The sequence below is a fragment of the Centrocercus urophasianus genome, unplaced genomic scaffold (assembly GCF_019232065.1).
Source record: "Centrocercus urophasianus isolate 14NV4802_14NV808 unplaced genomic scaffold, USGS_Curo_1.0 seq_5, whole genome shotgun sequence".
Classification (NCBI taxonomy): domain Eukaryota; kingdom Metazoa; phylum Chordata; class Aves; order Galliformes; family Phasianidae; genus Centrocercus; species Centrocercus urophasianus.
Window position 1 is genome coordinate 8,696,485 of NW_024885088.1, and position 26,974 is coordinate 8,723,458.

Sequence of the window (26,974 nt, forward strand, 5' to 3'; positions counted from 1 at the left end):
GGCCTAGAAACCTTCCTCATAATTTTTGCCTATCTGGGATGCAAATTCAAGGCAGTTTTAAAATCTAATCTTTGTATTTTTGTAATTGTCTACTCACACTTTATGTTTTTATCCTTGGGTCCCTGTATCACCCTGAGTCTGTATTCTTAAGGCCTCTGCTCTTATCCTCTGTGCTCCCAACAGCTGCACTATAAGCTTCTAGTATTCAGGTAGGACATTCAGAGACTCAAATACAGCTTTCTACATGCTAGGGAATCCCACAGATGTCTGCAAGTGACACTACAGATATCTCAGTACATGAAACTTGCATGAATAGTGCTAAATTTGTGATGCACATACAGATAATCCACACAGGTTTGCCATATACTCAGATAACAGGCAAATACCATGCTCACATACCATGCAGATGACTTGTGCCCAAGCTGTTGCTATTTGTCTGGGATTACCCTGTATACAGAAGTCCAAGGCTCACTGCTAAGGCCTTCATGACAAACACATCTGGACTTGAAATACTTCAAGGCCAGGCATGAGGACTGTGGATCCAAGGCTGTCTCATGAAGTAACAAAAACTTGGATAGAGAAACCATCTAATCTAAACTGTGCAAATAAATAAATGAATGAGGAAAAAAAAATAGCCAACAAGAAACAAACCAAAACACTACTGCAAGAATAGGGCTCTGTCTGGAAAACATAAACCCAATGGAGAACTGTGCGAATAAAGCAAATATCTTGAAAAACAACTGACACTTTAGAGGATACTACCAGTGGACTCTGCCAAACAGCATTCCTGATGACTGCTAGACATACAGCAGACCTGCAAGCAGACAATGTTAGTGGAGCCCAAACTAAAGAACAAGTGTGCTATCATGCAAGGAACTTTGTACTCATCTTAGCTCTCCTGTCACCTTTTGCAAATTAAGCCTGGCTTCCTAAAACACAGCTTGTGCATGAACTCCCTACATTCTGAAGCATAACTGAGATTTAATCATAGCATCAATTCCAAGACTTAAGATAAGAACTCTGCACATTTACACAAAAAAATTTTTACAGTTTACTTCAGAGGCTTCCAAAATCACCAATTTACTTTTTAGTGAATAGAGAAGCTTACATCGAAAGTAGTAGTTGATTTGCAGAATCAGACTCTATAACCCAGAGTTAGGTTATAAAGCAGGCATGTTTATTCAACGAGACGTGTACCATTGGGTATATGGAGGATAATTCCTCCTAACACTCACACCAAAAAGCAAGAGTGGTACAAACTTGTAAAGCAACCCTATGCATATTCAAAACATGTCCTGGGATTTAATTAGATATTCATTAATTTTCTGGAAACTCATCTGCATGCTGCTTATCCCCTTGATGCATGCGTGGTTCATAGCAGGGGTCATCTGGTGATTGTGGGGATGAAGTTAGTTGTCTTCCTCTCTTTAAGTCTTCATCTTTAGCCAAGTTTTGTGTTCAACAAACAGAAGTCAACTGGTTCCTGCTGACAATGCCTCAGCACTTCCTCCTGATATTTCCATTCTTTCCATTCAGTTTACCACAGCACTCTGTCCGTTATCCTGTTTTCTCCGAATTCCTGCTTAGCTTGCACCCTAATACAATAGCTAATCAATAACCTGTCATTCCTTAATTCAATTCCCCCCTTTTCTTTATCCTAGCAAATTCTTTTGCTAGATAACTCCATTACGGGAGAGTGAGGCATTAAAATAGCTCCCACTTTCCACCTTCTATCTTAACTTATGCCTTTTCCATTCCTTATAACTGTTCCTGATGTTTTACAAAGCCATAATACACATCTCATTGCAACACACATTATGACAAGCGAAATGATTATGATAATACAAATTACAAAGAGTTGCTTTAAACATGCAAAAATTAGGTAACCAACTGGTAAGCTTTTCCCACAACTCTTCCAGACCCTCTAATATAGGGCCAGTACCAATTCGTATCTGATTCATATTGTCCTTTATCTTTTCCAATTTCTTATGTATGGACTCTGAATGGTCTGAAAGCTTAAAGTAACACACCCCACTAAAGTCTTCATAACCATGCCCTGTGCAAGTAGTAAAAGAAATCAGTAGCGGCTCTGCTCTGTAGAACTGCGTGACGTACATTACCTACATCATATACTAATCCTGTATTACTTACAGATGCGAGGTTCAGCTCCTTTGCTGTCCAACATGCTAACTTCTCTAAATCCTTAGCATTTTTTGAGGCAAGTATTGGAAGAAGGAGGGCTGTTATTACCCTAATAGGGTAATTCCAGAATGTAATTTGGCTGTTACATGTTTCTGTTAATTGATGCATGCTCCTACATTGATCGATGCGGTCCCTCACCAGCCCAGATCATGCTGTTTAAGAGATTCCTTATCCTGGGATATTCTTAGTATGTGGAGATAGAGCGTGGCCTGGTATACCGATAAAGTCAACAGGTGGACCACTATCCCATACGTCGTTTGTTTCTACCTTGCGGGGGTGCCTCTCTCAGATACATACGTAAATGAGGAGTTGTTGCTCCATAGTTTCAGCTCATCCTTGTTCCAGTATTTGGCCATTAGGGCTGCATTTGTTGCTCGTTAACCCCCAAAGTGAAAGCAACAGCTTCCATTCCCTATTTCCCTCCTGTTAGTGGAGTCGTGAACCACTGACCCCAGTAAGTCTAATTCTTCCGGGTTTGTATGGCTAACATTTAGACTACTGACTATAACACCCATTCGTAGAGTGTCCTCTACCCCAGTATCTGCTTTGCATGCAGGGCAGGAAAGCGTGGATCCTGTTTTTATCCTTAACCTTTAACACAGAATTGTGAGATTACCAGTTAATCCCATTCTGTCATTTACATAGTCCTGAAATGCAGACTATTGAAAACCTTATGGTACCCCAATAGGGTATGTCTGGAAAGGATCAGATGCCATTTGCAATGCAAGACAGGAGTCTTGTTTAGTCTGATTTGCCTATGTTATCCACATATTGGTTTGAACATCTATAGTATGTAACGCTTGTGCTTCCCTTCTTACGAATATGCTCAATACCATCACCACAAGTCCTTTGAAGTTCCTATTCATTTTGCAGTTTTTCAATACCACTCGAAGTAGACCTCTCTCTTCTGTGATCCACTGTGGTTGAACAGTCTTTTTCAAACGGGTGTGCTGTATCCACAGTACCACTCCTTCCACCTTAACCATTGTATCAGTCATCAGGAATACTTGATAAGATCCTTCCCAATTCGGCTGCAGAGGTGAATCTGATGGGGATTTAACATAAACATAGTTGCCAGGCAATATATCACTGATGTATTGGTCCATCTCGGTCTTGTGCTCTGGTGCCAAACACCACTCTTTCAATTTTCTTTAATTGTTTTGTTAAGCTGATCAAATATTGGTTTATTGTTTCGTCCCCCACTTGCATGGAAATCTCTTCCTGTACAGCATATGGCTGCCCATAAAGAATCTCGTACAGACTTCATTCGCTTGGGGTTTTGTTCGAATTCTTAAAAGTGCCCAGGGCAATGCCTGTGGCCACGGAATCCAGGCCTCTTGACTGAGTTTAACTATTTGCAGCTTGATCTGATGGTTCATCTTTTCCATCTGGCCACTCGATTGCAGCCTATAATGTGTATGCAATTGCCAATCAATTCCCAATAAGGTGCTAATTTGGTGAACTACTTCAGCAATAAAATGTGGACCTCGATCTGATGAGATTACCCCCGGCACCCCAAAGCTTGGAATTATTTCTTGTAACAAAATTTTTGTTACTTCTCTAGCTTTATTCGTTCGGCAAGGGTATGCCTCAGGACATTCTGAAGAGGTGTCTGTTAGGACTAACACATATCTGCTATATACCCCCCTTTTCTTGGGAGTTCAGAAAAATCCATCTGTCATTGCTGTCCTGGATAATTTCCTCTTCCTATTTGCCCTAGCTGAATCTTACGACCTTTCCTAGTGTTATTTTGTAAACAGACTTCACACTGTTGGGTTACTTGCTTAACAGTAGTATACATATTCCGAGCTACCACTTGTTGGGTAAGGAATTTATATAATGCTTCAGCTCCCCAATGGGTCTTCCTATGTTCTGTCATTACTAAGGCCCGTAATATGGCTGTTGGTATAACTATCTTCCCTGGTGGTGTGACAGCGCATCCCTCCTCTTTCACCTGCTCTTCTAGGTCATTTATTAAATTCCAATCCTCTTTTGAGTACCTTGGCTCACTGTCCACTTGGATTTTACCATCTGGGATCAAGGAGGCCTCCAACACCTCACCCTCTGCCACTTGTTTAGCTTCACAATTGGCCAACGTACTTCCTCTTTCTTTAGGGTCGTTCCCCTTCTGATGCGACCAACAGTGCATAATTGCAACCTTTTCTGGCTGCTGTACTGCCTCTGAGCATCTCTTCAGCATGCCTGATCCCTTTTCCCTGAGCTGACAATAGTCTTTTTTCCTTCCATATAGCTCCATAACATGGATGACACCAAAGACATATTTTGAATTAGTCCATATATTCATCCTTTTCCCCTTTGCCAATTCCAGAGCCCTGGTTAGAGCTATTATCCTGGCCTTCTGAGCTGAGGTATTTGGGGCAGGGCTTCGGCTTCCACCACCCCATCAACAGTTGTCACCGCATAACCTGCTCTGCGAATCCCTTGTCGGACAAAACTGCTTCCATCAGTATACCAGGAATCTTTGGCATCTTCCAGTGGTTCCTGCTTCAGGTCCGAATGGCTAGAATATACAGTTTCAACAGCCTCTAGACAGTCATGCGATATGGGCTCACCCATATTTCCACTAAAGGCAGCTGGGTTAATAATGTTTGTTACTGTTATTTCCACATCATCTTGCTCCACTAAAACAGCTTGGTATTTTAAAAATCTCTGAGGGGAGAGACAGTGTCCCCCTTCAGCCCCTAGCACTGTGAAGACTGTGTGATATCAATACAGTTATCTTCTATCCTACCGTAAATTTTCATGCTTCCTGAATGTTAATTAACAAAGCCGCAACAGCCCTTAGACATCCAGGCCAACTTCTGCTCACTTCATCAAGCTGTTTAGAAAGGTAAGCCACTGCCCTCCAATATGGAGGGCAACTTTGTGCCAACACGCTCAGTGCCATTCCCTGCTTCTCATGAGAGAGCAGTAAGAAGAGCTTAGCGACATCTGGGAGTCCCAAGGCAGAGGCTTTCATCAGTTCCTGTTTCAGCAGCTGGAATGCCCTCCTGGCCTCTCCATCCCAGGTTAAATCCTTTGAGCTGGACTTTAACATTGTGTAAAGAGGTTTTACTATCATTCTATAGTTGGGGATCCATAAGCAGCACCACTCCCGTCATTCCAAGGAACATTGGAAGTTCTTTAGGAATGTGTGGCTCAGGAGTCTGGCAAATCGCTTCCTTTCATGCTGTCCCAAGTATCCGCATCCCTGCAGCAATTTTGTACCCAAATATGTTACTTGTTGCTGAGCCATCTGCGCTTTTTGTGGAGAGACTCGGTACCCGTTAAGTCCAAGAAAGTTTAGAAGCTAATCATCCATTCTAGGCACTCTTCTTTTGTTTCTGTGGCTATAGAGAAGTCATCCACATACTGTAATAACACTCCTTCAGTGTATGGATGCTCCCACTGTTCCTAATCCCTGATTCCCAAATATCGTAGGGCTATTCTTAAATCCTTGTGGGAGTACAGTCCAAATAAGCTGCGACTTTCATCCCGTGCTGGGGTTTTCCCATTCAAAAGCAAATAATTGATGATTTTCTGCGGCCAGAGGCAGGCAAAAGAAGGCATCCTTAAATCCAACATGGTAAACCATATTAACTCAGTGGACAGCTTGGTGAGTAAGGTATACAGATTGGCTACTAAAGGACACAAATTATCTACTACCTTTTTTTTATTGCCCTCAAATCCTGTACCACCCGATAGCTCCCGTCTGGTTTCTTCACCGTTAATATTGGGTTGTTAAACTCTGTTAAACTCACATTCCCTCAATAGACCATGTTTCATGAATCAGTCAATTATTGGTTGTATCCCCTCCCTATCTTCTGCCCTTAAGGGATATTGCCTAATTCTCAGGGACTGACTCCCTTGTCTGATTTTTATTATCACAGGAGATGCATTCTTTGCTCAGCCTGGAGTTTCAGCTTCCCACACTCCCAGATAAACCTAATTCCTTACTTCCTCTGGAATGCCTATAAGTACCGATGTGGTTATTAAGGCCAGGCTAAGCAGCTCTATCCTTGGTTCTTCCTTTAAGCTTTATATTCCCTTCTTCAAACTTTTTTCTGCTTCTTCAAACTTATTTCTGCTTCCAACTGCTCCAATAAGTCCCTTCCTAAGAGAGATTTCAGTGAATTTGGCATGTACAAGAATCTATGTATTCCCACCTGTTTTCTCAATTTGAACTTCAGTGGTTTAGAAAAATATGCCTGTTCTGGTTGACCTGTAGCTCCCCTTACCGTTAAATTTTCACTTAGTGGTATCAGAAATTCATTTAAAATCAAATAAGTACCCTTCATATCTACTAGAAACTCTATACTTCATTGATTGTCCCCTAGCTTAACTCTAACAAAGGGGTCCGCTAGGGTAGATTCCCCAGGTCTCCATCATTCACTCTCCACAGTTGCTTGCATCCTAACCCAAGTGTCTCTTCTTCCTTGTTGATTTCTCTGTGGGCACTCACTCTTCCAGTGTCCCCTCTTCCTACAAATCATGCATTGGTCTCTCTCAAGAGGCTTCCTTAATGTTCTTAGCCCCATCCCCTGTATAGCTGCTACCAACACCCTTCTCTCCTCTTCTTTTTCCCCTCCTCTCAGTTGCTAAACGCACTCATGCTTCTTCCAGCAAGCTTTCCAAATTTCATGCATCAAGATCCTTCATTTTTTGCAGCTTCCTTCTTATGTCCCCAGCTGACTGCCCAATAAATAATGATATGAGCTGTTGAACACCTAATTACAACCCCAGATCTAATGAAGTATGCTTTCTCATTTCGTCTCTTAATTTGTCCAGGAATTCTGAGGGAGCTTCCTTTTGTCCCTGCCTAATAGCATACAACACTGACCAGTTAACTGTTTTGGGGATTGCCCTTTCCATCCCTTTCACAACCCATTCCCTATATGTAATCAAACGATCCCTCTCTGCTCCCCTATCATGGTCCCACTCCTGCCTCATGAGACGCTGGTTCTCAGAGGTGGCTTAGGCTGAAAATAAATCAATTGTGCTATGCGACTTAGGGATAGTACAAGGGAGGGTTGCTGTTCACAGCATTATCTTAATTTCACCAGTATAGTCTGAATCAATAATAGCAAGCAAAACAAAAATATGAATTTGAGCAATAGAAGCAAAAGTAATTTTGTTCCCCATAATACACAATCGCCTACCTTCGTCCAGCAAGAGACAATCAAAGTAGCCAGGGACGATAAGACTTCTCTCAGTCTTGCACTTTCACCAGGATTGCGTCTCCTTCAGTTCGTTTCTTGCTTGGGCTTCTTCCAACCTGTCCTATGGCCCTCTGGCTTCTTTCAGCCCTTCTCTTCAGTCCACGCTTATTGCAGCTCATTTTAAAGTTTCTTTCAGCTCTTCTCTTTGGCCACGGCTTCTTTCAGCCCCCTCTTCGGCCGGGACTTCTGGCAGCCCTCTTCGGCCGGGGCTTCTTGCAGCCGGTTTTAGAGCTTCTTTCAGTTCACCTCTTTTTAGGGCCTCTTAGCCCGGCGCTTTTCTCTGCCCGCTTCTGTCCGGTCTTCCTCTCTAGTCTCTGTTCGTTCTGGTGCCCCCCTGTTCTGGTCCGGCGCCTATCTCGCAGGGCTGCCCCGGGCTCTCTTGCTGGAGAGGCAAATGAGATGCAGACTCCTTCGCTAGTGCAGAACAAAAGCCATTTATTGCAGGTGCTTACCACCTTTTATACCCGCGCAACACAACAGTTTTCCTGTTTACCTTTACAGATATAACCTCCCTAGATATCCTTGTACATTCATGAACTATCTCATATTGGAAAAGAGGAGCTATAAGGAAGGCTTTTGTCTGTATCTGTAAATAAATAAAAACAAAGTAGTTGACTGATCAATAATAAGATCTACCAATGCAGAAATCCTCCAATTTTAACTTGCTGATACAATTTTAAGAGAGTCCAGTCCTTCATGTTACTTAATGCCCTGCAAATTGAAAGATAAATCCTTGCTGACATGTTACTAGTATCCATATTTACACATCAGACAAACTACTTTCCTTTCCACAGACAAGTTTTCAGACACAGAAGCAGATGGCTTCCCCATAATTTATTATGCAAACAAGCCCCATTGCAAGTAAAAGCAATAGGCTGACTTCCACATTCTGGAGAATTCTGCCTTATAATATTACCTCTGATTACTACAAGGCTGAACACTTCACAATTACCCTCTACATTTTAGTATTAGCAACAGACAAACAACACAAAGAACAGAAGCAGACCCCCATTCAATGTTCACTTAAGAATCAAGAGGACTTACCTATTGAATCACTGCCACAGGACTGGAAGAAGCCAAGTACAGTCAGTATAGTCAGACTGAACAATTCTGCTGTCATTTAGTTGAGCAGCATTTAAGCATATGTACTTATCTATTCAACAAAACAACAGCAATCTCTTTTTCCTTCTCAAAATTCAAGTGTCTGCTTCAAGGCAAAGAAGCCAAATAGGGTAAAGTGCACATTAAGACAAAAAAATCTTCATTTGAATAGCTATTTTCATACAATTGCTAGCAGTTCATCCTTGATATTTTAACATTAGTGTGTTGTTTTATTGTTTGTATGAGAATTAGAATAGCACTGATCTTCACGAATAAAAAAAGTGTAACATTTAGTTACTGAAGAATAGCCTGGAGTTTCCCAGGAAAAGCAACAACAAAAAACAGAAGCTGTGTTATCTGGGCAAGGCTTCATGGAGCATTATTAACAAGAATTATGATCTCAAAGGAATGGAGTTATATTCAGGAGGCTTTATTTTTAAAGCTTAAAATATGCAAACGATGAAAAGGTACGCGGAGATGATAAAAAGGTTGGATAAGCTTACATAATAACACTACAGACAATTCAGTGGGGAAGTAATGCAGCACTAACAGCAGCTACAAACAATCAATCATCAAGCAATCAAGCTTGCTTAATTCTAGGCCAAAATACTCATCCATTAAGTATATGACTGCGATTGACAACGGGATTCCAGTCAGGTCCAGTTTACAGTATTGATAAAGTTACTTTTTAAAATACAGATTGGTGTTTCAATTATGTGCTCATTCTGCTTACAATTAAAAATAAATATGTTGTGTACAGCGCTCTTCAATAGAGGTCTCAACAAGCCTAACATTTCTTACCAAAACTCCTGCGAGGTAGGTATAAAATCATCCCCACTTTACAAACGGAAAAGATTTGCCCGAAGTTTCACAGCTACTTAGTATCAGAGTCAAGAACACGTCACCTGGCTCTGCACCAAACTTGTTCCACTAGGCAATCCCCCTTTTTAAGTTACATTACTGCAGTCAAAAAAGTTACTTTAAAACAACATATATATTAACATTACAATATAGCATTTTGTAATAAAACAAGAATACAGTATAGCTCATTTTTTTGGGTACCATTCCTCTCCTCCACCACTAATTCTTTCTGATGGAGATAACCAAAATAATTATGGGCAAATAATAAGCAGCTTTTGAAAGTATGCACTGTAATAGCAAGTGTGTGGAAGACATGCAGATGACTGGAAGAATGTTTCTCTTCATAAAGATATGCATGGTAGGCATGTCTTCCATTATGCAGTTCAGTGTCAATAACTCGTCAATCTCATTAATTGCTATAGATATATTTTTCCAAGTGTGTATTGTAATTGAGAACTACTTCCCTCTGTAAAAACTCTTAAAATATTTTTGAAGCTACACATTCAGCACCAACATCCACCAAGTGAGAATCCTGATTAAGACAAACACATATGATTTCAGGTTTTAACACCGATCTGTTTTCAAGTTTTATTATAAAGTGACTAACTCCTGTATTGGGACTGACAGAAGACAGTTGAGTCTTTGTTAAATCTGCTGGCAAAGTACACTTGAGATCTGAAACAAAATAACCGACCCAGTTCCTCATGTAGGCTCCATGACTCACCACTAAGATATTGGCATCTAATAACAATTTAGAAGTTCCATCGTTATCAGAGCTAAATTCATGTACACCACAGTGGTCTGTCCAAGGAAAAACTGACTCTTCTTCATATGTTCCTGAGCTTCTGTTTGCTGCCCCATGCATCTCTTGATCTTTCTTCTCTCTGATCTGTCCCACTTCAGCAGCTAGCTGACACAGAAATTCAAAAAAATCCTTTGCACGTTCTCTTACCTACAGAGAGAAGTCAGAATAATATGTTGTGAAGAATGTAAGAGACTCCAGGTTTCAAAAGCCTGAGATATTACTACTTCAGTCAAAAGGTTTATCACAGACAAGACTCAGAAATCAGTGCTTAAGTTACTGAATGCTGTTAAGAACTGCTCTGCACTTCAAAGACAAGGTTGAAAGCAATTGCCATCAGCCTCCTGCATACAACAGCTTGATGAAGAATCAATCTCAGAATCAATATTTTACTTCTAAAGAAATTCTCTAATGAGTAGCCATTGGGTCAAATGGTGTTTTTAACTGGGAAAAATAAATATTTTTTACTGGGCTAAACTTTCAGTAAGATGATCCTAAATAAGCAATAGCTATATCTGCCCTAATGAAATGGCCTAGAAACTGGGGCCTAAATACATAAATGACATACTTCATCCAGTGTTTCTCCTCCAGAAGGTGTGAATGTAGGGCATTGCTGTCCAGCAGCCTTTGCCATAGCCTTGAGTTCTGTCAAAGGCCTTCCTTCTGCAACACCATATTTCTGTAAGAGGCAAATTACAAAGAATTTAGCAAGATACAGCACTTCCAATGCAAACAACTCTCAAACAGACTTGTTTTCTAGATTCTCAAATATAACGTGCAAGCTTAACTACTCTTCACATTTCATCATAGTGTTGGGAGAGGAGGTGCCTTTAAATACACTTCGGACTCATATACTCTTGACACTCATTTTGACAACACAAAATTCTTAGTATACAAAATTCAACTGAGGTTGCATTACAAGCACCTCACGAGCGGATAAACTCCATTTACTCTTCATCTGCAGAAATATTACAATAAATTCTTTCTCAAAAGAAACAAATATTTTCTCTAGAGACCTCTGTAACTTCTACAGGAGAGCAGGAATTCTATTCCCCCTTTTTTCAGGATGTACATTACTTCTATGAACAAAGTTATCAGAAAACAAAGAAGACAAAAGTGATCTTAAAAACAATACACAAATGAACTAATGGAATTAATGATTTTCAATGGCACATTCTTTCATAATTCCTCCAAATGAAATGTTTATATGAGAAACACCACAAACAACACATATATATTAACTAGTCATTATGGATCAACAGTAGTCACATTATAAATTAAGATTTATAATCTCTAATGTAGTTTAGAAGAGATTTAGTTGGATGCGTATTACCATTTTTTATCTCGAGCATATCTCCAAGGCACATCTCTTAAAAACAGCAATACAGATTAACATTTCTACCACTGAAGATTAATACTTCACTATCATTAACAGATGAAAAAAATGTATTCAAGTAGACAGCTTTGGTCCTTTCTTGGAAGGTCTGAAGCCACTGAAAAAACTATAGTTATGAAGACTTTGACAAAAACAAGGACTTTTGCCATGGGATGCCTAAACTATATTACAACACCACATCCAGTGTGATTTACATTAGTAGTACCCAAGATCCCAAGTTTAATCCCAAGATTAAAAATTTCCAGCTAGTAGTGTCAAAATTGTATATACCTGTGTGAGGTCATAAAAAGAGAAAATATGCAATTTTCTGAAAGATCTTTCTCAATTCAATGTCCAGAACCATTGGAGACACTTAGTACCCACAACAGCAGTATAATTTAGTATGACAAATGCCACATTTCTTATTATGCATGCTGCCATTCACAAAGGTATGGCAGTAGAGGTCGAACCTCCCCATCAATATTCCATTTTATCGCTCTACTGTCAAAACCCTCAGCTATGCACATTTCACAGACTGAGATGTTGATGACTGCGAAACAGACACATACTTATTGCTGAGACTTTTCTGATTTCTATGCTATGTACGCGCAGTTTGCTGCCATAATAAATTACTATAGTCTTCTGAATTGTACTGAAGCACATTTACTTCACGTTCTCAGTTCCTTTTCCTAAAGTAAAATTCACTGTTTAAGAATTAAGAAAGATGTAAAGAAATAAATTCTCAGAAACTACTGAAGATTTTAATCTTGAAGATTTTTCTGGATTTCTCGCATGAATGCAAGCCATAAGAAAATAAAGCTTTTTCAATAGAATCAACGACATATTTCTTTCAAAGAACGTAGCTTCTTTTCATGCTATTCAAACTTAATTTCAGTTATCTACAACACTGCCTTAAAACTTGTGGCCTGCAGAAACTTTAGTGGAATTTCTATTTAGTGGAATTTCTATTACAGTATCAACACCTGGTAAGGAAAAAAAAAGAAACAAGTTAAGATTATACCTTGTAAAACTCCGTACCACATCCCAAAATATTTTTGAAAATACCAGGTGATTAAGCCATTAAAGAAGATTGGAAGGGATGTAACTTGCTGATTTAAGGGGGTGAACCAGAATTTGTGACAAAGGGATCACAATGGGAAATGCTGTGATCACATTCTGCTCTTTAAACACTTAGTTCTTGCTGCTAATATGACATCCACTTCTGGTTTTGTAGCACTTCCTTATATAAAATTCAGCTGGTACTGTCAATGCAGTATAGGAAGGGTGATTAATACTAGCAGAAACATCCAACATCTCAATTTATCCGGATTAAAACAGTTAAAAACAGACAGGCGTTACTATTATGCCTGTAATGAAGCAAAGGGGCTAATCAGGAAAGAAGACTGTTCCATTTTGAGCAGAAAGTTTTCCATTAGTCTTCATTTAAATTGAATTAATTAATCTATTAATATAAATTCATTAATTTAATTTAATTAATTAAAAGGTAAAAACAAACAAAAAGTTAACATCAGGTTGTATTATCAGGCTAGAGAAGAGAGGCAGAGGGAACATCTTCAACTTCATACACAGGGCTAGGAAACAAAAATAATTCTCTCCACATGCAAGCCATACAGTACTTAATTCAGTACTGTATCACTAAACCACTATCACTAAACTTTTGGCTCTCCTTTGAAATCAGACAATTTTGAGTACCAAATGTAAAAAATAAATTCTCAGTGACTAAAAACACATCATATAGCACTCTCCACTGCTAAATCTACCACTTACTAAATCAAGATCAGCAACAAATTGCATTTTCAATATTCAATATTTAAGCAAACTCTTACGGCACTTACTCTCTCTCGAAGTCTTGTATCACACTTGATTTCCAAACCTTTGCAGAACTTATTTTTTCCTATAATTGTGGCAGCAGTCTAAAAAGTGAATATACAGTTACATCAATGAACTGTTCTATTTTACCATGGAATGCCTGAACTATATTACAACACCATATCCAGTGTGATTTACACTAGTAGTACCCAAGATCCCAAGTACACAAGATTAAAAATTTCCAGCTAGTAGTGTCAAAATTGTATATATCACCTGTCATAAAAAGAGAAAAGATGCAATTTTCTGAAAGATCTTTCTCACTTCAATGTCCAGAACAATTGGAGACACTCAGTACCCACAACAGCAGTACGATTTATCAATGCTTGCTGAGTGTTTACAGAGCTAAGCAGTGGATGTTAGCACAGGTAGGCAGTAGCCAGTGTGTTTCATGCATTAGCAACAGCGATGTGAAAGACAAGTTAGCCATGCAGATTTTGATGAGAATGGCATGCAGGCTCTTGTTCATCACTGGAGAAAATACATAGCTAACAGGGGTGACTATGCTGAAAAACAGTGTTTCATAGCTCTGTTATTGTGCTCTTTGTATCTGTTGTAATTTATTTTTTTATATTATGTATATATTATATTATATATTATTATTTATATTATATATCTTTTATTTTTTATTTATATATATTTTATATTTATATTTTATTTCATGGAAATAAATAGAAGGCATTACTTTCAGAAAGATCTATGTTGTATGTGGGTTGTGCTTGCAATCAGTGCATTTCTAAAAACAGATCAGTTACTACAACTGACAAAAATACAGCATCTAACATATTAAATCAGTTTCTGGCAAGTAGCTTTTTAATACACCTAAAAAAAAAAAATAAATAAATAAAAAAATCATAGCATCATAGAATCACCAAGGTTGGAAAAGACCTCTAAGATAATCCTGTCCAACCATCAATAGTATTTCCCACTGAATCATGTCCCTCAGTACAACATCTAAATGTTTTCTGAATACTTCCAGGGATGGTGACTCCACCATCTCCCTGGGCAGCCTGTTCTAGCACCTGACCACTCTCTTGGAGAAATATTTCCTAACATCCTATCTGAATTTCCTGTATACTACTGAAGCATTTAAAGAGGAAAAAGAGTATCTGCTGACAATATACAGATGTGGCAGCCTTGATCCTAGAGAGGAGACACACACTGGCTGATAAACTTGGGGAAAAGGAAAAAAAAAAAACCACCACAAAAAACAGGTTATTGTATTCACTTATCATTTGATAACATTGCCAAAAAGAGACAGAAAAAGCCCAAAAGGGTTTTCTTTACTTTTAATAACAGACTGGATGTCCTGAGTTCTATGCTGTACATTTCTTTTCCAAAGAAGCATGTGATTTTGAGGATGCAAGGAGGGCTAATATGGCTAATAAAGAAACCTGATCAAGAGGAAATTCTGATACCATTTTGTAAAAAGCATTGCTTAACATGGGCTCTAGTATGCTGGATGCTTCTGGCTGCACAGGCAGTAATGAGAACTAAAGGATGACTAACATGCTACTGTTCTTATATGTACCACAAAATACGAAGGCAGTATGGATTCACACAGGTACTTAGTAGTAATAACAGCCAGAAGTCTTTAGCAAATGTCCACATTTACTCAGACATCTAACGAACTTATTTTGAAAAGACTCCCTGGATTCTATCAAATAATAATCAGCTTTGTTGTACTACTAAGATTATATGTACTATTCCACATACCGCTTATGAAAGGCTTTATGCTTCAACTTTAAATTTCTGTCATACAACACTATCATAACAGACATGCTTGAATCAATTTCCTTGTATGTATGAATAGTATAGTTAATTTATGATTATATCCAGAAATTTCTCCAGAATGGAGATTTGTTCAATACCTAGAATAGACTACATTCATCTACTGTGCGCAAATTCATTCTGAACTGTAAATATTAAACATGAAGCCTCATGATCCATCTACTTTAATGAAAATCTGTTCTGAATACTAACTTTCTTTTACCTTTCTTACATCATCCATTTCTAAGCACTAGTCTATTTCAGAAACATTTCTGAATTTTCACAGCATCACAGCAATAGCAGGGATAATAGCCCCATTTTATTACACATGAAAAGGACTCAAAATTGTTCTACTGTCCTTTTCAAGACCCAGCTTGTTCCACTCCTGAATCTACTTTCACTATTGCTGAGTTTTTGTCCCAGTGGCAGGATCATAACCGTGAGCTCAATACTCTCCTGCAGACTTCTGCATTGCATTCTGCTAATCTTATAGCTCTTCTGGAGATATGTTCATACCAAATTCCAGTCTTTCTGATCAGTTCTTATTTTCACATTCCAGGTCTGTCAGCTCTCATCTACACTGCTAATTTCTGGAGCTAAGTCTTTGACTCCTCACTCTTGCTCTCTCAAACAGACCTCTCTGCAAAGCCACTCTCTCCATGTCCTGTACATGCTCACTTGCACATCTCTATTAGTTTCTAAAATTTCTGTCCAGCTACTATGCTTCTCTTTAAATTTCCTACTTGCTTTTCTCCTGTCCTGCTCAAGCTTCAGAGTTCAGTTGCAGGCAGAAGCAGTATCCAGAGGACAGCATGCAACTCCTAGTTCCACTGCATATCCTGACCCACAAATGATAAAGGAGACATTGCAAGACAAACTAAACTTCATCACTAACAGTGATGAACTCTCCCCCTTTTTTAAGGCAAACTGCAAACTCCTCCCCCCCTTTTTCAAGGCAAACTACAAACTCCTCTCATATTTAAGCCGTGAAGTGACAGTGTAGTAAAGCACACTCTTCAGAGATCTGCAGCTGCCAAAGAATGAAGTTCCAAACAAATGCGAGCTACAGCTCTACGCATCATTGAAAAAGCTTCTACAAAGTCTGAACAGATGTTCTAAAGAATGGTAAAACATGTTCCCTTTATGCAAAGGACATTTTCTATATTAAAAGAGTGCAAATCCTTTTCAAGGAAAAGCTTTTCTCTAACTTAAGAGAAAAAAAAATTACAAAACTAACTCTCAAAAAGCTGAGTATTTCAAAAAGAACTTCCCTAAGGTGGGCACATAGCACACAATGTCTTACAAATATTAAAAACCACTATCATATTTTAAAAAGTAATTAACACTATTCACATATTTAAAGGAAGTTACCTGTCAAGTAATCATTATTATGCAATTTAAAAATATCTAATTATTTCACTTCTCTCCACCATTTCTAGCTTGTTTTCTGCTTATATTATGTTGCTACAAGTAGGACTGAGGTACAAAACAGATGAACAAGATAATCTAAGTTAAAAATAAAAGAGATCTTAACCTAAATTTTGTTGCTCTCGTTTACAACATGGCTTTACAGTCTCTTGAAGCATCACAACTGAAGAAAAACAAAACAAAAAAAAAAAGCAAGGAACCAACACATTCAAGAATTTCTTAGTTTCAAACACATGAAGCCTTTCACATATCCTGAAATTAGAAAATCAGTAACAGGAGACAGAAAGAATCATAGGGCTTGCATTGCAAATATAGTCTTCAAAGAACAGCTGGTTGATCAATGCAACTACAAACAAAACTTCTGTTCTCTTCCTTTTTTTTTTTTTTTTTTTTTTGCATATTTTATAACCTTGCACACAAAATTCCACCCAGTAACTGGAAGTGTTTCTTCTGTAATTTATTAAAATAGCATATCAAAGTGAGAGATACAATACTATGTTCTTTCCAAAATCTAATGTCTCTGCACACTTAATGGTACTTGTGCAGACTTTACCGCAAGACTTGATTTTTGCTTAATTTGTATGCATTCTTCTGAAAAACACAACAGCTGCAGTACATAAAACAGTACAAACTATATCCATGCCAATTTGCTTTATTCCATTAAAACAAACAAACTGAATTTGGTCTGTTACCTTTAAATCACAATTACTCCTTTACCAAGAAGGGATATGCACATACAAAATAATGGCAAATCTATAAGAAAAACACAACATCCTGTGAATTGGCCTTCATCAGCTCTTAAATGTGCTGTATGACTGAAGTTTCCATATACACAGAGGCCTTATGAAATTCTATACAACTCAACCTTCAGTTCTAAATCCATTAAAAAAAAAACTGTGCTTTCCTTCATGCTATTATTTCTGTATCAGCAATAGCAAATAAGCAGCAAAATGTGAAGCTTATAATTACATTCAGTTTCCAGTAAAAGCACTTGCCTGCTTTGCTCGAAGGAGGTCACTTGAGAAGACATGAGTAAACTTTACATTACTGAGAAATAAACCAGCAGCATCGGCTTGTCTGAAACCAGTTGGAGAGAGTGGCTCATCTATTCCTTGACCTATAAAACAAAAAACAAACAAAAAAATCAACATTAAAACACACAAATCTCAAACAATTTATCAGTTTAGCAAGCAAAGTTGAGAGAATCTACTCAGGCATAATAAGAGGGCTGCTTCACAAGTAATGCCTCATATTTTGTTAAGTTGGCCCACAACATCAGAAGCAGATGTCACCGGTATGGCAGTAGAGGTTGAACCTTCCCAACAATATTCTGTTACACTTTGTTGCCTTGCAACAGACAGCAGCAGAGAGGAGCAGCGTGTGATGTGGAAGCGTGTATAAAGAAAAGGCATGTAACTGAATTCTACTGTGTGGAAAAATGGTACCCACTGAGATTCATCAGTGCTTGCTGAATGTTTATGGAAACCAGAAAGAGGACGTTAACACACTGAGGTGGTGGATGGTGTGTTTCAGCAGTGGCAACAGCAGTAGTGGGTCAGTCCACCTGCAGATTTTTCTGGGCACGGCATGCAGATTCTTGTTCATCGCTGGCAAAAATGCACAGTACACGGTGGTGACTGTTTCAAAAAATGGAGTTTTGTCATTGAGAACTTGATCTATCAAATAGTGTTATTGTGTTCTTAGTATCTGTTATTGTTTCCATGAAAACGGAGTCATTACTTTCAGACAAACCTACGTAAAACACCTCTCATTCTGCAAGTGGAGTGCAGTGACTATTCCTCTGGTCTCGTAGTATAAAGAAAGGGAGTACAGGCTAGAAAGATAGAAGGACCATTTACTGATATTATTAATGTATATATATAAGAGAAATAGAAACATGAAAACTTAAACATGAATCAGATCTACATTTTCTAAACACGGGTAGTCATTTCAGATCACTTGTCCTTTCTAGCCTCTGCTAGGCTCCCTACTAGAGGAGTCCCAGAACTGAAAGTCTGAAAATGGTTGTTACTGCAAATAAGACAATACAAATGTGATACTGCTGTTGATACTAAAATACACACACTGAAAAACATGCATACCAGGAGAGGGAAGTCCTAACAAACATGATAGGCTATTTTCCCTGCATTCCCTAACTATGATAATGCCCTGAAGATGAGGAAACAAGAAGGGATTTTGTGTAATGTGGAAAGCAGCATACCCTCTCTCTGCCAAAGACAGTTTCACAAGAATTTTAGTGTTGATGTAAATACAAATTGTTGTCTGCTCTATTCCACCTTGTGTGTTGATGCTAATGCTCATGCAGTTGCTCAGAAAGTATGTTGACATAACTGATCTAGCTGAAAAGTAACCCTTGCAGATACGGTTTTTAGCTAGCATAGTTTATGAAATGAACTGTCCCAAATGCTCTAAGACAGTGCTGAGAGAATCAGAACTTTGGTAAGCCAACATTTCATAGAATGACAGAATGGCTTGGGATGGAAGCAACCTCAAAGATCATCTAGTTGCAACACCTCTGGCCACAGGCACAGCTTGCCAATGGTTAGATTAGACACTAGATAACATTGCTCAAGGATCCCTCCAGCCTGCCCTCAAACATTTTCAGAGATGGGGCATCCACAAACAAACAATATACTGAGAAGATACAATATACTGAGTATGAGAAGAGACAAACTACAGTTCTCCAAAATCTCCAGTACTCTCCATTCCAAGTGATAAGATAGAACTTTTTTCTTTCTGGACAGAGCAGACAGCAGCACTGTCTGAAATCCTTTCCTATTTGTATGTTACCATAATTCCCTTTTTATATCATTACGTTATTTTGCCATTTGTAGTAAATTAGTTAGCTCTCCTCATCTTAACTGGGTTGTTCCTTTTTTTTGTCTCCCTGAAAAGGACGGGGAAGCATAAAAGAGGCCAGGAAGCCCTTGTCCAAACCGTGACAACGCAGTACTCATGCATCCACTTACAAGGTCAAAGTACAGAGCAACAATCACTTCCTTTGCCCTGCTGGTCACCTGTCTTTTAATGCATCCCAGGGTACTGTTAGCCTCCCAGGCTGCAAGTACACACTGCCAATTCACATTCAGTTTTTCATCTATCAGGATCCCTAAGTCTTCCACTCAGCAGGCTGCTCTGAAAGAGTTCTTCTCCTAGCCCATACACAAATCTGGGATTGGATGAAGCATAACGTCTCACACTTGGCTTTGTTGAACTTCATCATAACTACATGGGCCCACCTAATGAGTTTGTCTAGGTCCCATTGGATGGTATCCCTTCCTTCTGTCATACTGACTGCCCACTAAGCTTGGTGCTGTCTGCAGCTTTGCTGAGGGTACACTCGAACTCACCATCTACATAACTGATAAGAATGTTAGAGAGAGGTCCCAAGATTGAACCCAGAGGTTCATGACTGGCCTCCACCTGGACATAGAGCTGTTGATCACAAAGTTCTGTCTGTGACCATTCAACCTACTCCTCACCCACCGAACAGTCCACCCTTCAAACATCCATCTCCCCAAATTATAGATAAAGATGTGCTGCAGAACCACATCAAAAGCTTTGCTAAAGTCCAGGTAGATAACTTTTTTGAATAAAAACTGCGTTCTAGCTAGAACTGAACAATTCAAGTACATTTAAACAATCTTCACAACAGTGGTCTGGGATATCATGCCATTCTTACCTACAGATTTTTGTTATCTGATTCCAGGTAAGTTATTTCTGCATTTTAGCAAAAGAACTGTGACACCCCTGTTAAAACCAGAAATGCACCACTCTACACTGACATTCTGCAGAGACTGAATTAGAAACTTATCATTTTCCACAACTATCAAGCTAACATTTGGATCCATTAATAAAGGTATTTTTCTAGCCTAAAGTACACAATATTACTCTGTAACAATATGTAGGTTTGTCTGAAAGTAATACCTATTTATTTCCATGGAAATGACAACAGATATTAAGAGCACAATAACACTATTTGATAGATCAAGTTCTCAATGACAAAACTCCATTTTTTGAAACAGTCACCACCGTGTACTGTGCATTTTTGCCAGCGATGAACAAGAATCTGCATGCCGTGCCCAGAAAAATCTGCAGGTGGACTGACCCACTACTGCTGTTGCCACTGCTGAAACACACCATCCACCACCTCAGTGTGTTAACGTCCTCTTTCTGGTTTCCATAAACATTCAGCAAGCACTGATGAATCTCAGTGGGTACCATTTTTCCACACAGTAGAATTCAGTTACATGCCTTTTCTTTATACACGCTTCCACATCACACGCTGCTCCTCTCTGCTGCTGTCTGTTGCAAGGCAACAAAGTGTAACAGAATATTGTTGGGAAGGTTCAACCTCTACTGCCATACCGGTGACATCTGCTTCTGATGTTGTGGGCCAACTTAACAAAATATGAGGCATTACTTGTGAAGCAGCCCTCTTATTTATCAGTTCAGTTGTTGATCATGGGATTTCTCATTTTGCAGGGAAGAATAATTTTCAATCTCACAGAAACTAATAGAACAGCTGATACTAACCTTGCAGTATCTTGTCTTTGTTGTATCTTGTTTCTCCACTGAAAAAGATTATATACAAAAAAAATTGTGACTTCATTTTCAATCACGGTTCACAAACACTGTAATACACGCCAAATGGAAAAAGTTTAAACATAAATAATGATGTACATTATAGCACAGCCTCCTTTTAAAAGGATGTATTTGAAGAGTTTAAAATAAAATCATTTCAAGTAGTCAATTCCAAACACGCCATCAGTATTTACTAAGATATGGGACAAAAAGGAAAGTAATATCTTAAATTTATCATAAATGCAGCATAATTTATCTACTAAAGTGACATCTCCTCATTGGAGAGAGGGAAGAAGTAGGAAAACTCTGACTGGACTAGTCAGTGGGACTTCTGTGCATTAGAGGGAAGTCAACTCAAGAGATTAGCAAAGATAGTATCAGAGCAGGCAACACACCTTGAAGAAGCACAGCATACGGCAGAGCTTCTCCACCACACCCATCACCATCTTTGTAGCCCTCCTTTGGATGCTCTCCAATAGTTTTATGTACTTTTTGTTCTGTTCTGTTTTGTTCTGATTCCCAAACTGCACACAGGTGAGGCCACACCAGTAAAGCATAAAGCAGGACAATCACTTCCCTCAACCAACTAGCAGTGCTGATGCATCCCAGCATATACTTAGCTTTCCTGGCTGCCTGCGCATACTGTTGACTCATATTCAACTTGTTGATCAAGATCCCCAGCATCTCATCCCCTAATCTGTATGCCTAGCCCAAGGTTGCCCCTTCCCAGGCACAGAATCCAGCACTTGCTCTTGTTAAACTTCGTATAGTTGGTGATTGCCCGCCCAGTTCTCTAATTTGACTAAACCTCTCTGCTTCTCCATCCTCAATGGAGCCAACAGCTCCTACCAATTCAATATCGTCAGCACGCTTGCTCAAAACACCTTTTGGTCCTACATCTGAGTTGTTTATGAAAGCCTCCTGAAGAGAACTTGCTCTGAAATGGGGATCCCCACTAGTGACTGGCTGCGAGTCAACTGTTTACTCTAACCCTTTGGACCCAAATCATCAGCCAATTTTTCATTATGTTTTTGTTTAGCTGCATGCTGAACATCTTGTCCAGAAGGATACTGAGAGAAACAGTACTGGAAGCTTTAGTGAAAGCCAAAAAGATGGCTTTCCATCATCAAATGCCATCAACAACTTCCCAATGTCAGCTGGCTTCCCACGATCAAAAACATGGATGATTCTGTCATAAAAGGAAACTTAGTTAAACAGGATGTTCCCCTCATGAACCTGTGTCAGCTGCAATCAATGACTTCACTGTCCTTCAGGCGTTCTTCAATAGCTCTAGAACATTTTTCTCCATAATTTTACCAGCCACTGAAGTGAGACTGACAGGCCTATAATCATCAAGGTCTTTCTTGCCCTTCCTGAAAATTGGAATGTTTGCAGCTTCCAGTCAACTGGTACCTCTCCACATTCCCAAGACTATTGAAAAATAATTAAGGGAGTACCCAGGAATGAATCCCATTGGGTCCTGTGGACTTACATTCATTCAGGTGTAGCAGCAAATCCTGTATAAGCTCAGGGCCTTCTGGGAGTTGGCTGTTATTGCAGTCATAGTCTTTTGACTTGGGGCACTTGGGGAACTAGAACCTATCATCAGTATTGAAGACAGAGGCAAAGAACGTCTTGGAAGTGTTTTCTTAGTCTGTGTTCCTGTTTGTAATGTGACCGTTCTCACCAATATTCTTCCTGGCCCTCCTTTTGTTGCTAGCATATTTAAAAAAAAATCTTTTTATTTTCCCTCACACTTTTGGCCAACTTCAACTCTGAGGTGGTACTTAACAAATACCCTTTCAAAAGATGTTTCCCAGGAGACCTTACTAACTAGTTCCCTGAGCAGCCTGAAATCTGCTCTCCTCGTATCAAGGGTTGAGGTTTTGGTGGCAGTTCTCCTATTACCACCAAGGATTTTGAATTTGATTATGGTCATTATGGCCAACACAGTCACCAATTGCCATTTCAATCATGAGACCTTCTCTGTTCAGAAGCAACAGACCTAGGAGGGCAACCTTCCTCGTTGGATCCCTTAGTACCTGTAGCATGAAGTTGTCATTGAGGTGTTTTAGGAATCTACTGGACCTGCTTGTATCAGCTGTGCAGTGCTCCCAGTTAACATCTGGTAAGTTGAAGCCTCCCCTAATGACAAGAGGGGTTGATATAGATGTCTCTCTTAGTTCCTCAAAGAATAATCAATCAGTGTTGTCATCCTGGCTGAGGCTCTCAACTGTTTCACCACCAACTGACAGCTCCATACAGTTTGGCCCCTCAGTTAAATACAGTGTCACTTCCCTTCCTCTCCTGCTCTGCCTGTCTCTTCTAGAAAGTCTGTAGTCATCCACTACAGCACAACAGTCAGAGGACTCTTCCCAGCAAGTTTCACTTACACCAATGATGTTGTAGCTCTGCGACTGAGCCCAAGGCTTATAGTTCTCCTCAGCTTGTTCTTTATGCAGTGTGCATTGGTGGAAAAACATTTCAGATTGCTTCATTGAACCAAGTAGAGCAGACTGAAGGATCTCACTAGCATGCAGCCCCTCTGATTGTGATGTGCCACCTTACAGTTTATTGCCAGCAGAGTAAGTGTACTTCAGGTGGGTTAACGGTCTCACCCCTCCAACCCTGACATGCTGCCCCTAGACTCATCTCTAGTGAGCCTGGTTTTATCCCCTTCCTCCTTTGAATCTTACTTAAAGCCCTCTCAGTGTTCCTGTCGTGGTTTCACGTAATGGTTTTCTATCGGTATTCCACATCATAACATCATGCAGTGCACTGGGATTTAAAGAATAATGCTGCAGCTCCAAGGATTTTTTACATTTCCAATTTCCTGGTCTCAAAAGAGAAGCATGAACTACAACTTCCAGAAGAGCTCATTTTTCCATTTCCATTTTCCATTCAGAGGGAAATGTACAGCAGATAAAGTCATGAGACTTTCCTCTGTGCTCTCCGGCCACTTTGCCTACAGCTTTAAAGACTTTGGTTTTGGAAACTCTCCCTCTTTTACGTATTACTTTATTAGCTTCAATTTAAATCATACTGTATTATAACATATTATCTCACATTCTGCTACTACACTTCGTAAATTAAGGGGTTTTTTTGTTTGTTTGTTTGTTTGTTTTTCCCTTTAGCTCATTGCTGCTGCTTTTTTCTCATTCAGGCCCATCTCCATACCTTTTCCCTTTCCTTCCCCATACCTTCCTGGGCTGTGGATCTTTGGGTCCCCTTGCCCCCTTGTTACAGAACCAGGCTGAACCATTACAGTTTCCCAACAACTCCTGGGCTAGTATCCCTTGAAACAGGTGAACTCCAAATGTCACCAGCAGGCATGGTGCTGAATAAACCACCCCATGATAAAAAACAAAACAAAGTTCCTCCAATAGCACCAGCTGTTAGCCATACCTTGATTGGATGGATTTTCCTGTTCCTTTCAGTATTTTTCACTGCTACTGAAAGGACCGAGGAGACCACCTAGACTCCCACTGCTCCAACTAATTAGCCCCAGCGCCCTGAAGTTCCTTCTGATAGTTCTCAGGCTTCTCCCATCAACTTCATTGCTGACAGCCTGAACTATAAAATCTGATAATAATCGGAGTGCTTTGGAAATCAGAATATTTCGTCTTGAACATTTTAAATGATTTTTTTTTTCCAGGAGAAGAACAAGTAAAACTGCATACAGATTTAGAAGGAAAAACTTAAAGTCAAGCATGCTTTGTCAAGACATCTCACCTGAGTGAAATGTCAATTGCTTAAGTTTTTGCAGCACTGAGTGCCAAACATGCTGCTTGCTTTTCAAATATCTATCAGCACTGCTGGGCAAAACTCAAGATGAGCTTCAAATAGATAACCAAACACAGAAAGCAAGTACTTCTAAGGGAGAACACTGCATTTTACAACACGTTTTAAACTCTTTCCAGCACACACGGCACCAATTTAATCTTTCAAACTCTCCCCAGACTCTGACAGCTACTTTTGGTCTGCTGAGGAAAATGCAGCAGGCTGGATAGAGTCCTTCCTGTTGGTCATCAATTAGGGGGTGGAGAAGAGCAATATTTACTGTTTCCTAAGCAGCATAGCATACACAAGTGGAGTCTAACACATTTTCTGATGAGTTAATTAATTCCAGAGTGCCTGCTAGATCCTAGCTGAAGATCTGAAGTTTAACAAACTGTGTCAGGCCTTCATGCTTTCTAGCTGATGTAAAAGGCTGTAACTTGAGCATCAAGTCATTAGATACAGGTCTTTAAGGGAAGAGTAACTCTTAAAAGGAGGATGATTAGAGGAAAAAAAAAAAAGTCATTGCTTTCTGCTCTAATCAAATATTAACCTGTATTATGATTAAGAGTAAAAATATGTTTAATAAAAATTAAACTGTTATTGCTATCAATTTGAGAAAATTTGAGAGGCTTATTCTAGTTAACCACAGTCTCTGGGAATATCCTGTTGAAGCTTAAAAGTAACAATTCCAAAGAAGTTACCAATGCCATTTCACATTTCACAGAAGAAAGGTTAGACTACCAATCCTAAATGAACTCTTCACCCCTGAGTGTGAAGAGTTCATCTGAGACCTTTTGGCAGGAGAAAGGGCTTATGACCAATCACCACAGAGTTCACAAACAGTGCTGACTAAATTTAGGTGTGATGCTGTACTTCTCTCAATACTATTCTGACCCAGCTTGACTCAACAGTTAACTACAGCATACCAGACCAGATTCGTGCACGCAGTGAATGCTAATACCACCAGAGGCAAACGGCCCGTCTGGGTCAAGCGGTTCCCTGAGACACCGCAGCCAAGCAGGCACACCGGCAGAGCTCGGAGCACTGGTACCACACCTTCCTCACGAGCCAGGCACTGGCTCTGCTTTCTGGTGACACTGCTAAACTAGTGCAGCTCCACACCTTCGCAGCGTTCTAGCAGAGCGGCACTGCTGACAGCAGGCGGATCAGCGCTGAAAGAGGGTCTCCAGCGCCCGCGCACAGCGCTTTGTCCCGGTGGGACCGTTCTTTACGTGAGGCAGCGCCGAAGGAGACAAGGGATGCCTGGCGTCCGGCCCCAAGCCGGGCGCTGCGGCACCGGGCCACGTCGCCCCGTGGTCAGATAACGGCCCCAACCGGCACTCCACGGTGTAGCCCCGCCACAGGAAACGGACCGCCCGTGGGGAGAAGGGCGGAAGTCCGTTAACGTCACGGTGCGCGCTGGCACTAGCGGCGGATGGGTGAGGGTAGACAGCGCAAGGGCAAGGGAAGGGCAAGAGCGCTCGATCGCTCCCATAGCGGGAGAACCCAAGGAGCACGGTGCAGCGGCGGTACTCACTGGCGGACGACGGTCAGCCCGAAGCGAACCATGGCACAGCCACGCAGCTGGGCACAGGCCCCGCTGTTGACTCCTTCGGTCTGCGCTGCAACGCCCGCCCCGCGCCCGGCGGTGACGTCACAGGGCAGCTGCCGCCGCACCTCCCCTCAGCGGCCGGGAGCACGCGGCCCTGCCTGAACGTTGCAGGCTTCTGCGCGCCGCCGCGGTGCTAAGGTGTGCTGGGGGCATGCTGCTGCTTCTGGGAAGCAGGCAGTTTCTTTCGCACACGCAAATAAAAGTAACTGTATTTTAAAAAGCCCCTCTACTTTGGCAACTGCCAGAACACTTTCTGTAGGAACGTTTTTGACAGCTGAGTGCCTCCATTCCAAAAGCTCATTGCAGTGCTCAGGCACGGAATCACCTGTCCT

The 26,974-nt window shown here is 40.2% G+C and overlaps 1 protein-coding gene across 2 annotated transcripts; it reads right to left on the reverse strand.

Moving 5' to 3' along the window:
* Nucleotides 1-8,931: 8,931 nt before the first annotated feature.
* TIGAR (TP53 induced glycolysis regulatory phosphatase) lies at nucleotides 8,932-26,667 on the reverse strand. Of its 2 annotated transcripts, XM_042835013.1 has the most exons (6): nucleotides 26,568-26,667; nucleotides 21,203-21,240; nucleotides 17,641-17,762; nucleotides 13,417-13,494; nucleotides 10,754-10,864; nucleotides 8,932-10,335 (listed from the first exon to the last, which is right to left on the reverse strand). In XM_042835013.1, exons 1-6 carry the CDS (start codon nucleotides 26,597-26,599, stop codon nucleotides 9,862-9,864), a joined length of 855 nt encoding a protein of 284 aa, XP_042690947.1. In that variant the 5' UTR covers nucleotides 26,600-26,667; the 3' UTR covers nucleotides 8,932-9,861. The 2 variants fall into 2 exon arrangements, with proteins under 2 accessions (XP_042690947.1, XP_042690948.1); XM_042835014.1 differs by lacking the exon at nucleotides 13,417-13,494.
* Nucleotides 26,668-26,974: the final 307 nt, after the last annotated feature.

Excerpts from the sequence above, each read along its gene's own strand:
- TIGAR (XM_042835013.1), bottom strand. The coding sequence starts at position 26,599 with ATGGTTCGCTTCGGGCTGACCGTCGTCCGCCA. Across the intron at positions 10,865-13,416 it reads ATACAAGACTTCGAGAGAGA|AAATATGGTGTTGCAGAAGG; the intron begins GTAAGTGCCGTA and ends TGCCTCTTACAG. Across the intron at positions 10,336-10,753 it reads GAGGAGAAACACTGGATGAA|GTAAGAGAACGTGCAAAGGA; the intron begins GTATGTCATTTA and ends TTCTCTCTGTAG.